Consider the following 13,163-nt stretch of genomic DNA (forward strand, 5'->3'; position numbering starts at 1 on the left):
AGGTATGTTGTTGGACAGTATCCGAGGTTTCTAAGAGCTCACTGGAAGTTTCTGAAAACAGTTGTTAACAAGTTGTTTGAGTTTATGCATGAAACACATCCAGGGGTTCAGGTCTATATCCTGTCTCTCTGTCTCTCTGATTTTTTGGACCTCTGATATAATGCTGGTGGTCACCAATCATATAGGATGTTACTGGAAAATAATGTTTGGCTCTCTGACTAGTATGATGATTCTCTGGATAAACTACCATGGTGACTACATTTATGGAAGCCTATGTTTATTATTTATTTATTTTTAGAAAACTGGTTGTTGTATTCGACTCTAGTTTACCAATGAGATATAGTTGCATGAAGATTCAGGAAGGTAGTTAGATTTGCTTAGTTGATGTTGCATCCGATTTATGTCTGATGAAATGTTTACTTGGATTCCTTTCAGAAAGTTGTTCTTTTTTAGTATATCGATTAGGCATTTTTCTGCCTTTTGGATTTAAATTTGTCATGCTATTTACTCAGTATGCTTAGGTTCAGTACTCGATACTCCCATATTAGTTAATAATCAATTGACTAAACAAAATGTGGAGTCCAATTTGATGGTCCTACGTGGCTTGCATGCTGGTGGATTTATTGTCATGGTGGTGAATGAGGTAGCAGAAGGAGATGAGGGTCATGGTCTTATGACACAGTAATTTGCATATTCACAAACATCATGCAATCTTCCAGTCCTACATGCTATGAGTTTGACCCCTCTTATCCTTATATGAAGAAAAGTACCACAAAAAATACATTGCAAACTAAATCTTTGATGGTTCTGGAATTCAACATTCTACTGTCTAATGATTTCGTCGGTTAATGACAAGGTGATGATGGAGCCAATAATTGGTATTTACTAGTAGGGACTAAGTTGGAGAAAGAGCACCATTCTTTAGCGAAAATCTACAGACAGTTTATTCATGCCCAAATCTTAGAAGGACACATCATTTCAAATTAGGTATGGCTAATCACTGGAGTGTACCACATATGCTGCAAGTATTTAGCAAGAAAGGGTGTGAATGGTGAAGATGACCATTAAAATTTGTTTGAATTTATTTTTTAGATATCTCCTTTTGTTTGTTGTTTTAAGGTTCTGGACACTTTTTGTTCATTTTGCAGTTTGTCTTCACTTTTCAGCATTCCATACATTGTGAGCTTTTCAGATGTCAGTTCACTCATCTTTTTGATTTTCTGATGTTTGAACTTTTCTCACCTGCTTTTAATTTCCATCTGTTCAGTACTGGGACCTTTGAATAGTATTACCGATGCTGAATAAAAAAGTTCAGTTAATTAAATTCAGATTTTCTTGCATTTTCTGAGCTTCTATTTAGATAATTTTTGGTGTGGGTTTCAGAGACCTATTTCACGTGGAATTGGTGTTGAGGAGTTCTATTTGAGTTGCATATTGGGTTGGGCAACTTATAAAACATTAAAATTTTGATTTTCAGGTGTTTTAAGTGCATATTGGGTTGGGAACTTCTGTCTCTGTGTGTGTGTGTGTGTGTGTGCGCGTCTCTCTCTCTTCTCTTGATCTCTACTCTTCTCTATTGTTTCTCCAACTTATATTATTCTTGCAGTCTTCTAAACCTTACTTTTCCTTTTATTTTGATCTGAATTTCTGTTAGAAAATATTATGGATAATCATCAATCAGCATATACCATTACGGACCTGTTATTAGGACCCATATCCCGTGCAAAAACCTAAAACAGAATTTTTTGGCTGCCTTGAATTTGCAATTTCTCTGCAATAGGACAGCATGGAGATTTCTTGACTTAAACTCTAATTTATTTGCCATTGGTTCACGAGCGCATTGTAGGCCTTCTCTAATTGGTCATCCATCAATTAACTTGTGTTGTCCTGTCTCTTTGGTTTGCCTGGAAAAAAACACCTGTAGTGAACACTTGAAAATGAGTCTGTGTGATACTTGGTCATGGGTCCACAGGTAAGATTTCTTATAGATTAGAAGGTCCTGACACTAACAATTACCTGCACCTGGGAGTTGTATTTAGGTCCTGACATGGATTTTACCCTTGGAGTTTCCCCCTATATTCCTTTATAAGGTCTTATTTTGGTCCCATGATGACACATCACCATGATGATGTTGGATGCATTTTGCCTGAGGATATCCAGTTTGCTGGCATGAGCAGCAGAATTTCGTAGCCTTTCAGCATGTTTTCCTATCCTTGAGTGAAATTTTATAGCTAGCCAAGTCCTATCGGAGAGAAAAAGAAAGATAAAATGACTAAATAGAATGCTTTGGAGTAGGATGCCTTTTTGGTGAAGGAAATTCTAGATGGACTTTGCGGTGAAATTATAGAGGAAGAAGGAATCTTTTTTGTGGATGGGATTCCTACCGTTGAAGACGCTCCATGGTGAAAATTGTCCCCAAGCTCTCCAAACATGATCTAACAGCCATTTAGTTTCAATCACCATCAAAATCAAGTATGTTTTCTCGCTAGCTTTTACCTACTAAGACCTTTTTTTGCCTAAATATGGAAAAGAGTATGCACCAATTAATTTAATGTTTGTATGACAACATTATTTCTCTGATGTTAATAATACTCAAGTAATAGTTAATTGACATTAAGTTTTAGTTTACGAATTCTTTTTTATTCTTTACAGCAGCATTGGAAGGCTTATTTAATTTCAGAAAGTATACACATTTTTCTAAAAAGCTTTTGATAACTGCCCAAATTCCTTTTTTAAAAAAATGCATACCCTGTGCATGTTATGATTGTGCGCTGCTTTCTTTTTGCATTTTTTTATGCATCTTTTTTTTCATTTGCTTATTGTGGTTTATCATACCTTTAGATTGCTTTTTTGGGTGATAATCTAATTTTCTAGGCAGTCGTCCATGTTTTACTCATCTATTCTATTGTTTTACATGTATTATTTTATGTCTATGCAGAGATAGTTGAGAGTTTATGTGTAGACTGCCTTCTTTGATTTTGAGTTTGGCATGGGGCCATTATTGTGTTGTGTACTTGTTCATACTTCATTTCAATATCAATATCATTATTTTCATTTCAGGATATGGCATGTGATACTTTCTTGAAAATTGTTCAGAAATGCAAGCGTAAATTTGTAATCACACAGGTATTGCATACAGCCTTACTTGAAGTTTGATATTTATATAAAACTAATTATCTATTATTGATGAGAAGTAGATTGCTAAACTACTTATCATAGTTGAACCTATGTTCCAAATGATGCACTAGAACTAATGGGAATAATCAATGCAATGACATTGATAATCATTTTTCATGACCATCTTTCTCTTATTAAATGACATTGATTGGGATTGTCTGGGAGTGATAAAACATGGGAATATTTATAGTTATATGCCGGGCCATATTTCAAAGATTTAAAAGTTTTGATTAGTTGACCTAGTTCTCATTCACTGAATAAGCCTGTGATATAAAATCAAAAATAAACTATTCATCAATTATTTAATGTTTCGGGTAGTGTATGGATTTCATAATAATTCATGCCATGTACATGAAATTATCAGTCAAGGAAACTGTTTATTTTACCAAGATGTCTTGTAATTTGTAACATTTACACTTGACTCCAAATGAATATTCGTAAACATAATAACATATTGTTGTCTTAGCTCAAGTGGTAGAGATTGCCTGTTTCCGAGCTGTGTTAGTTGTTCCTGTGTGGGTATCTCCGGTTCAGGGTCTTGAATGAAAATACTTTCTATGGATGTTTGTTTAACATGTAAGCCTAAGTTATTACAAGTTTAGCAATATATTTGACTGTTCCTTGTCCAATCTGACATATCTCTCGTCATTATATCAACATCCCTTTTTTTTTTATAGAAGGAAAATTATTATTTATAATACATGCTTTTGTTTATAGAAGGAAAATTATTATTTATAATACATGCTTTTGTTTATAGAAGGAAAATTATTATTCATAATACATGTTTTCATAAATACATTATGTAACTATGTGTTTTATATATGTGTGTATGTGTTCATGTTTGTTTCCACATACACACATGTACGTGCACACACACACCTGCACATCAATAGTTACATAATGTAGTTGATGGCAATCCCTAATCTTGTACTTTCTACCTTTTTGTCTTGCCTTGCTGTATTGGACTTATCATTTTTTTTTCTTGGTAAGTAATTCTGCAGGAACCTACTTTCATTTGATCAGTATCTGTTGTAATTATGTGGCTATTTTACCTCAGGTAGGGGAGAATGAGCCTTTTGTTTCTGAACTTCTATCTGGCCTTCCAAATACAATTGCAGATCTTGAGCCTCATCAAATTCATTCATTCTATGAATCGGTAGGATTAAGCAAAATCCACTATCGTAGCAAATTATATATTTATTTTCTTTACTTTTCACCATATGTCTGATTGTAAAATGCATTGTTTGTTATTACTTTGTCTACCTGTAGGTTAGCCATATGATACATGCAGAATCTGATCCTGCAAAGAGGGATGAGTATTTGAGAAGGTTAATGGACCTTCCAAATCAGGCAAGTGATTTAGCTTAACACATAGACCTGACTTTGAGTTTTGACCATGATAGTCTAGTTTCTTTAAAAACTGTATATCTTGTCTAGGCTCTTTCTTTTATTGATGATTTCAACTTTTGACCTTCTGATGTTCTATGATGGGTATGCAAAATTATGTTCCAGAAATGGGCAGAAATTATTGGACAAGCAAGCCAAAGTGTTGATGTTCTGAAGGATCAAGATGTTATCAGAACTGTTCTTAATATATTACAGGTATATCTGTTTTGCTTTGATTAGGGCACTTTGTCTAAACTTGTGTAATACACCTCAACATGTTCTTTGAAAATGCATGATGCGTCTACTGTTGCTTGATTGTATATATTACATTGAAGATTCTAAATGCTGTAAATCAGACTGTTGACCGTACCAGTATATTTAAGTATCTGATGAAATTGAAACTGATGGAGTAACACTTATGTTTTAAATCTGAAGTTTTAATACATTCAATATCCAAGATATATAATGTTGAAATCTTGTTTTGAAAGTATTTCTAGTTTGCATTGCACATTTTTAACTTTCTTTAACGAAGCTTTCGCAAATTAAATGAGAGTAACACAACCTTTTGATGCTTGACAGACAAACACTAGTGCTGCTAGTTCTCTTGGGTCATTTTTCTTTTCACAAATATCCTTGATATTCTTGGACATGCTAAGTGTATACAGGTATGGTATTTAGTTCACATCTTTCAGTGACTTCAGACTTTTTGGCCGAGAAATAGTTCATTTCTTAATATTTTATTAACTTGTTCTTTGTTTATTTTTATTTTTTCCTTAACAGAATGTACAGTGAGCTTATATCTAATAGTATAGCTGAAGGGGGGCCCTTCGCTTCAAGAACATCCTATGTAAAGCTTCTTCGGTGAGGCATCAAAGTGGCAACTATGCTTCATCATGTTGCATTTCACAATTTTCTCATTATTAAGACTTCTAGGAATAATTTTACCATTACTAATTTATTGTGATAATATCAGATCTGTTAAGCGAGAGACTCTCAAGCTGATCGAGACATTTTTGGACAAGGCTGAAGACCAACCACAAATTGGAAAGCAGTTTGTGCCACCAATGATGGATCCTATACTTGGTGACTATGCAAGAAATTTGCCTGATGCTAGGGAATCTGAAGTGTTGTCACTATTCGCCACAATTATAAACAAGTATGCTTTACAGTGCATTTTTCTTTTATTTGCTGCTTACTCTGGTATAAGAAATATGTAATATTAATTTTTATTCTTATCTTGGCTACCCTGTTTACATAGAGTTGACTCAGGAGTGAGTTGTGAAAGAATGTAAATCAGAAAGAAAACTGATTTCCTCTTATCTTAACCTAAAACTCCAGTCTCTTACTTTTAACTATTGAATGATTCAAAAAATTGGAAGAGTTGTTTTCTCATTTCATTATTAGGACAGTTTGGCTTAGTGTTCAATTTATACGTCCACATTTACGCATTTGATTGTGTTAAGAGAGGTTACTTTTCTTTTAACCAAGCCAGAGGTTACTTGAGGTTATTTTTTTGTACTTAAAGCTTTTGTATTTTATATTAAAAAATAGTTTCAATTTTCATTGGAGGAATTAGTTGAATTAATTTCAGCTTCCAGACTTCATATCTCTCTAAATTCACAAATTCAGAGATCTATTGAGTTCTTCAGACAAACTCCCAAACTAGCATAAATACCAATGCGATTGATTATAGGAGTCTCATAATCTTAGGATATCCAAACTATGGCTTTCTGATGGTAATTTTACTGAAAAATAGATCTTGTAATTTAACTTGAGGTATTTTAATGTATTTATTTGTATATATGATTTCAGAAACAATTAACAAAAAATAAATCATATGGTCAATGAAATTCCTAATGAAACAATTAATTTCAGTTGTCTGCAACTTCAGAAACAATTGACAATAAAAAATTGTAAGTTCAATGAACATATTCAAAAACGTCAAATTTTTATCTTGTGGAGAAGATGGAGGAATTAGAAGGAGAAGGATAAGAAGAGGGAGTAGTGGAAAGACAAAAGAGAGGGGGAGATAGTCACTCAATTACATATTTGAAGCTCAAGTCCCATATTAACAAATCAAATTCAGCAAAGTAAAGGTAGGGTGTGCTCTGGGTGAGCGATTGCATCAAACTTCGTGCGCTCTCAAAGCTTCGATTAACCGCTGGTATGCGTGGTGAATGGGTGCCCAAAGAAGGAAAGCATCGGGGGGCTCCTTCGCCGGTGAGAGCCGGAGTCCGCCACTTCATGTCGAGAAGAGGCCGAGTCGATTGAGGATGGTGGGGTGGACATCCCACCGAATCTCGGAGGAGGTGGTGGAGAACCTCTGGAGACACTTCGCAGAGGCTCTCGAGTTGTTGGAGCGGATCGAGGCGATAAGGCAGTCGTGGGAGAAGGTTGCAGTGACTGCTCGGAGCTTAGGCTAGCGAGTTCCGGCTGATTTGGTGGCCCAGGAGGTGATGGTGCAGGGGGAACTTCAATACGAGGTGGAAGCTTTCCCTCCGGCCAAAGACCATATTGTCATCAGGTTTAGATCAGAGGAGGATTGGGATGGTGCTTTTAGGCGGCCCTTCGGTGGTGGCAGGCTAGCTGATGACAATGGAGCCTTAGGTTCCAAACTTTGTTTTGAGAACAGATGTCGTCAAATCGGTGGTGTGGCTGAGGCTGCCGAAGCTTCGTCTGGAGTATCGGGAGAAGGCTTCTATCTTGCAAATAGCTACAGATAGCTACAGCTGTCGGCCGACCACTGGCCATGGATAGCTTCGCTGACCAACTGAAGAAACTGGGTTACATAAGGGTGAAAGTGGCTATTGATGCCACTGAACCTTTGGAGTCTGGAATCCAAATCAAGGGGAGAGCTAGGGTTTTCTGGCAGCCCTTTGTCTATGAAAGTGTTGTATTCTTCTATTGATGCGGGCAAATTGGACACAACGATGATGAGTGCAAGTTTTTGGTGCTGGAGCCGCAGATGGAGGTGGGTGACCCCTTGGATTGGAAAAGCTCCCCGACGCCAATGGTGTTGAAGGTGGCTGATAACTCGGGGGGATAGAGGCGGCCATGATACCAACACGAAAGAGCAAGATCAGCAATTTGTTTTGGGCCCCTGGCTTGCGACGGCAAGGATCCGGCCGCCGAGGGCGGCCAAGGGGACACCGAGGGAGAAGATGGTAGAGTCAACTCCAGAGTCAGCTAGATTGGGCTTCTCGTCATCTTGGCCGAACTCACCGCAAAATCGGTAGAGCTCAATCGGCTCAGCACCGAACTCATACTAGTGGCAAAAGCCAGCAAAAGTTGCATGCCGTTGATCTCCTCCGAATGACCACACGATCAAAGGAAGCGGGTAGCAAGGGTCGAGCCTGACCTAGACCAGAATTAGATATGTATGGTTTTGACCTCTTGAGGGATTTGGGTTCGACCAAGGAGACCGGAGGGGCCGGGTTGGTGGAAGAGGTGTGCGGCCTAGAGATTGTCATAGTGGAAGCAGGCTTGTGCTGTCCTAGTCTCCAGCGTCAGGGGGCACGAACAAGGGCCTGCTTGTAGTGGGCTCGAGCTCAGTGGTTGATCAAATTGGGAGCGACGAAGGGTACTGAATCTTTTGGGTCTATTGGGCTGAGCACTGGTGAGGGCTTGACGGAGGGCCTTGGGGCAATTTCTCCTTCGTCTCGGGCGCCGAGGAAGGATATAGTGTTCGGCGATCAGCTGCGGCAACGTCCTCTCTGTCCTGTGGCGCTGGGAGGTGGTTCGTCTGAACGGAAGGAGCGAGCTAGGGTGGTCTTCGCCCCTTCCGACAGCGAGAATAGGTGCTCAGGGATGGAGGAGTCAGCTATGGTGCCAACCAATGATAGTGAGCCGGATAGCGAGTTGGCGGCAAGAGGGGAAGAGGCTAATCGGGAGCTCTAGTGCCAGCCTTCCTCCAGTGAATTTGGGGAGCATGCCTTGGCAGTGTTGAGGGTGTTGAATGGTATGAACTGGAGCAATTTATACTACTTTCATACAAAAAATAATTTTATAATTAACTAAAAATGGAGTCCTTGTTTCTCAAACTTCTCTCCTATCATGACTCTATTAGTGAAGCTATTTACAGGCCAGTCCACACATTGGGTTATGCTTCCGGCTAGGATTTTGTAGTTCTTGGATTAACTCAACCTAGTTGTAGCTCACTATCAGCCATACACACACACACACACACATATATATATTGACCTTCCTAACTCAACCCTTATAACAAATTTGGCATAGAGAATATAAAAATAAATAATTCCTAAAATATAATTTTTTTAGGTTGCATCACTTCCATGTTTATGTAAGTTTTGTATCATCATTCTTGAAGGGGTATCACCATAAATTGCATGATAAAGGATGAATTTATGCATTTGTTTGATTTGTGTGTCATTCTCTAATTGCCTTTTTTGTTTAAAATTTGGTAGTAACACAATGTATGCCGTAATAGTCATTTATGTGTCTCACTCTTTGTTGATAGATATAAAAGCCTAATGATGGAAGATGTCCCCCGAATATTTGAAGCAGTTTTTCAATGCACTCTTGAGGTGAGAGTTAGCATATTAAGATAGAAATGTCTTTTTGTTGTTTAGGTTTCTGACAAATAATGTTACCACTTTCTGTATTTTCTGCAGATGATTACAAAGAACTTTGAAGATTATCCCGAGCATCGTCTCAAGTTCTTTTCTTTATTACGTGCAATTGCTACACACTGTTTTCATGCTTTAATCCAGTTATCAAGTCAGGTTGGTGTCCATATTTTCTTAAGTAGCTTCCACATTGCTTAATCAATGCAAGTGCCATGTTTTGGATACAATTCTTATTAGTTGCCCGTCTTGTCCGCCACTCTTGCTTGATGCAGCAACTGAAGCTTGTCATGGATTCTATCATCTGGGCTTTCCGACATACTGAAAGGAATATTGCTGAGACTGGCCTTAATCTCTTGCTGGAAATGCTAAAAAACTTTCAGGTTGGATTCATTTCCACCCATTTTGGCTGTCCATCATTTGGCTGAATGAAGTTAACTCACCGTGTGTATATGGTGTATTGACAGGTTTCAGAATTTTGCAATCAATTTCATAGGACTTACTTCTTAACAATTGAGCAAGAAATATTTGCTGTCTTGACAGACACATTTCATAAACCTGGTTTCAAGCTGCATGTTTTAATACTTCAACATCTGTTTTGCCTGGTAATTAGCAAACTAATGCTTTGCAGCTTCTGATCTTGCTGTTCCTTTGTATTAACTTAATCTATTGTTGCCATTTCAGTTAGATTCTGGTTCATTAACAGAGCCCTTGTGGGATGCCTCGGCAGTTCCTATTCCATGCCCTAGTAACACAGTATTTATCCGTGATTACACCATAAAACTACTAGGGACATCTTTTCCAAATTTGACGCTGGCAGAGGTAAGAGATCCATGTTCTAGTTTTCATTATTCTGTTCTCTTTTAGTTATCTGAGTATTAAGTTTTCTGCAGGTAACTCGGTTTGTTGATGGGCTGTTTGAGTCAAGAAATGATCTCCATATATTTAAAAACCACACCCGAGACTTTCTTATACAATCAAAAGAATTCTCAGCTCAGGTAATGTGATGACTAATGATGCTATATGCTTTTCTTGCACTGCTCAAGTGAGCAGTAAGTGTGCTGTTCGCATGTCTGTTCAGGTAGTAGCTTCTCCCAGGGCTTAACCATGCCAAACCTGATCAGAGAAAAACATGGAGGCCTTTATCAAACTATTTACTAAACATTGTGAATAAAATCAGATATGTATTTAGCATTATACTTTTGGTGTTTTAATGTTTTGTTTGCTGGTTTTTTTGTGATGATTAAAAATGTACTGAAATTTAGTTATCTATTTTGGTTGTGTAGATTCTCAGATTTAGAATATTAAGTATCATTATATTGAGTAGATAAATTTGCAAGTAATGGGTGGTGACTAATTTGTTAAATGAGGAATAATCTAAAGTATTATTCAAAGCAGTAAAAGAGAGCTACTAAGATTGTTTGTAATACAGATAACCTTCCATCTGCATCCACTGTTTGAAATTTGACGGTATCTCTTCAAAAAATTTATGAGGCGCCTTCTGTTTTGACCTTCCAAAAACATGTCATTATTTTTATACTTAAGTTAAAATGCAGATTTAGAAAACTGCAACTTGTTTTGGACTATAAATGTTTTACCAATATCTTATCCTGTCCTTAGTTCAAAACTGGTGAAGTATTACTAGATCCTAATAGGAGTGTATACATATTTGCAGGTGTGAATTCAGGAGTTTTTCTTTGGGTTTTCCTAGGAGCATATTACTAGAACTGTTTAAAGCCTACTTAAAAAATGCAATGCTTACAATAAGACAACAAGGGCTTAATTGAGATGTGTTTAATGCTCTTTTATGTGTGTGCACATGCACACAAGGTTGCTAGCGCATATGATTACTGATTTCAATTTAATCAATGATTGTTTATTCCGTTCTTATTTATTCCACCATCTGATAAGATAATTGGGATTTATCATTTGCATGTTTAGTTGAGCCTATTGTATTAAATGCTAAGAAAATAATCAGATAACATCTGAAAAAAAAATGCTTTGTGCTTTTATTAAGGAGGAATAATGCTAACACAAAAGTTGTTTTGCTTTTTGGCCTTGCCAAATTTATAGACAGATTACTCTCTAACTGTTCATTTTGTCTGCATGTGTATCTGTATGCATGCTTCATGTGTGCACGCATGCACGTGCTTGCACATAAACATGCACAGACACAGAAACACACATATATAGAAAAAACTAAGAATGAATTAAAGATACAAGCAACTAATTGATGTAGTCAAAAACTAGAAAGTAGATTGGAGAAGACACTGTATCTCCCCATCTGCCTTCCTCATACCTAGCCTAGTTTGCCTGGATGGACTATGAATAGCGTTTGTTTGCACTACAGGACAAATGTAAGAGATTGAAAGAAATAAGGAGCAGTGTGCAGTGCCAGGCAGGGCATGGAGATTTAGATTGAAAAGAGAACGTGCAAGAGAACAGCTGAGATTGAAAGCAAAATAGGTGTGGGACGATGGTTGAGATTGAGAGGGAGCATTAAAAGTCTCTATGCACAGCCAGTGTGATATGGAGGGATTAAAAGTTCCTTTTATGATAGAATTTAAGGCAATTAAATTTATTTTATGATTTGTTATGGATCTGTTATGGGAAACCAGCTATTGTTGCTGGATCTCTCTCTCTCTCTCTCTCAGAAGCAAGGGGCATTTGAGATAATTGACCAGTCAAGGTCCACATTTAAGAGGGGTGTGGGTGGGGGAAGTGAGGTGCTCTTTTTTTTTGTTCTGTTATGTCAATGTGTGGGGAGGCATGGAGGGCTTGGGAGGGAGGGATTGGTGGTGTGCAATAGGAGGGAAATCACTTCCCCTTGGATACCAAATATTCGAAGTTTATTGGGCGGGGCCTCCCCACAAACACCCCACCCCCTGCATGTTCGGTCCTCCAGAACCTATAATTTGGTGGTTATGCGGTTGTCTAATGTATATCTATGTTCCTTCCTGTTTAAGTATGCACTGCAATAAGTAATCTTGGTTTCTTATCAAGAACTGACGTTTACAAAATGACATCTACTCATTGAGATATTTTACTCATGGGAGCATATTTTGATTTTCTCAATGGCTTCAAATTTCTCTCAATAATTAGCATCTGAACTTATGGTTTTGATGCCTTGTAATGATTACAACACTATAAATGACTTTAATTTATGGGCAGTTTAATGCTTTCCTGTAATGTGGTATGCAAAACTATTAGAATTCCATGCTTCTTTTTGGTCACCTATCACTTTCATACATATGCATAACAAACCTTTGACTATTTAAAATATGTATACATTCATGTGCTCGATAGATGTCTATCCATGTTTTCTGTATTTTGATTATTGGACCTTGCCATGTCCTACACCCATATCCAAGTCACCTTGCTATATATATATATATATTGTAACACTTGATAATTGTACATAAAATTGTTATTTGACTACTCAAACTTGGGCTAACTACACATTTTTTCTTTAGATTTAGATTGTCTCCTCAAGAGTTAAATAGAACTTTGCTTATTGACAACTTAGGCCGGTTAAAATTTGACTTTAGGGTTGTGGATTTTTTGCTTTGATGATTATTGGACCTTGCCATGTCCTACACCCATATCCAAGTCACCTTGCTATATATATATATATTGTAACACTTGATAATTGTACATAAAATTGTTATTTGACTACTCAAACTTGGGCTAACTACACATTTTTTCTTTAGATTTAGATTGTCTCCTCAAGAGTTAAATAGAACTTTGCTTATTGACAACTTAGGCCGGTTAAAATTTGACTTTTGGGTTGTGGATTTTTTGCTTTGATGATTATTGGACCTTGCCATGTCCTACACCCATATCCAAGTCACCTTGCTATCTATCTATATATATATATATATATATATATATATATATATATATATAACTTGATAATTGTACATAAAATTGTTATTTGACTACTCAAACTTGGGCTAACTGCCCATTTTTTCTTTAGATTTAGCTTATCTCCTCAAGAGTTGAATAGAACTTTGCTTA

General features: G+C 37.0%; 1 protein-coding gene across 2 annotated transcripts in view; it reads left to right on the plus strand.

Moving 5' to 3' along the window:
- Window positions 1-13,163, plus strand: part of LOC103709198 (protein EXPORTIN 1A-like) — a 30,432-nt gene that overhangs the window by 16,325 nt on the left and 944 nt on the right. Inside the window, exons 18-32 of one of the 2 annotated variants that reach the window (XM_088704382.2) lie at window positions 3-111; window positions 3,061-3,126; window positions 4,235-4,333; window positions 4,447-4,527; window positions 4,690-4,779; window positions 5,143-5,228; window positions 5,344-5,424; window positions 5,537-5,719; window positions 9,041-9,107; window positions 9,195-9,305; window positions 9,422-9,529; window positions 9,614-9,751; window positions 9,831-9,968; window positions 10,040-10,144; window positions 10,228-10,369. In XM_088704382.2, the coding sequence (XP_088560508.1) occupies window positions 3-111; window positions 3,061-3,126; window positions 4,235-4,333; window positions 4,447-4,527; window positions 4,690-4,779; window positions 5,143-5,228; window positions 5,344-5,424; window positions 5,537-5,719; window positions 9,041-9,107; window positions 9,195-9,305; window positions 9,422-9,529; window positions 9,614-9,751; window positions 9,831-9,968; window positions 10,040-10,144; window positions 10,228-10,251 (1,486 nt within the window). In that variant the 3' untranslated portion in view covers window positions 10,252-10,369. Of the gene's footprint in view, window positions 1-2; window positions 112-3,060; window positions 3,127-4,234; window positions 4,334-4,446; window positions 4,528-4,689; window positions 4,780-5,142; window positions 5,229-5,343; window positions 5,425-5,536; window positions 5,720-9,040; window positions 9,108-9,194; window positions 9,306-9,421; window positions 9,530-9,613; window positions 9,752-9,830; window positions 9,969-10,039; window positions 10,145-10,227; window positions 10,370-13,163 lie in introns of those variants that run through there. The other variant, XM_008794425.6, reaches the window with a different exon arrangement.

Source organism: Phoenix dactylifera, chromosome 9 (genome assembly GCF_051530095.1).
Source record: "Phoenix dactylifera cultivar Ajwa chromosome 9, Ajwa_hap1_PhDact_Kaust_v1.1, whole genome shotgun sequence".
NCBI lineage: Eukaryota > Viridiplantae > Streptophyta > Magnoliopsida > Arecales > Arecaceae > Phoenix > Phoenix dactylifera.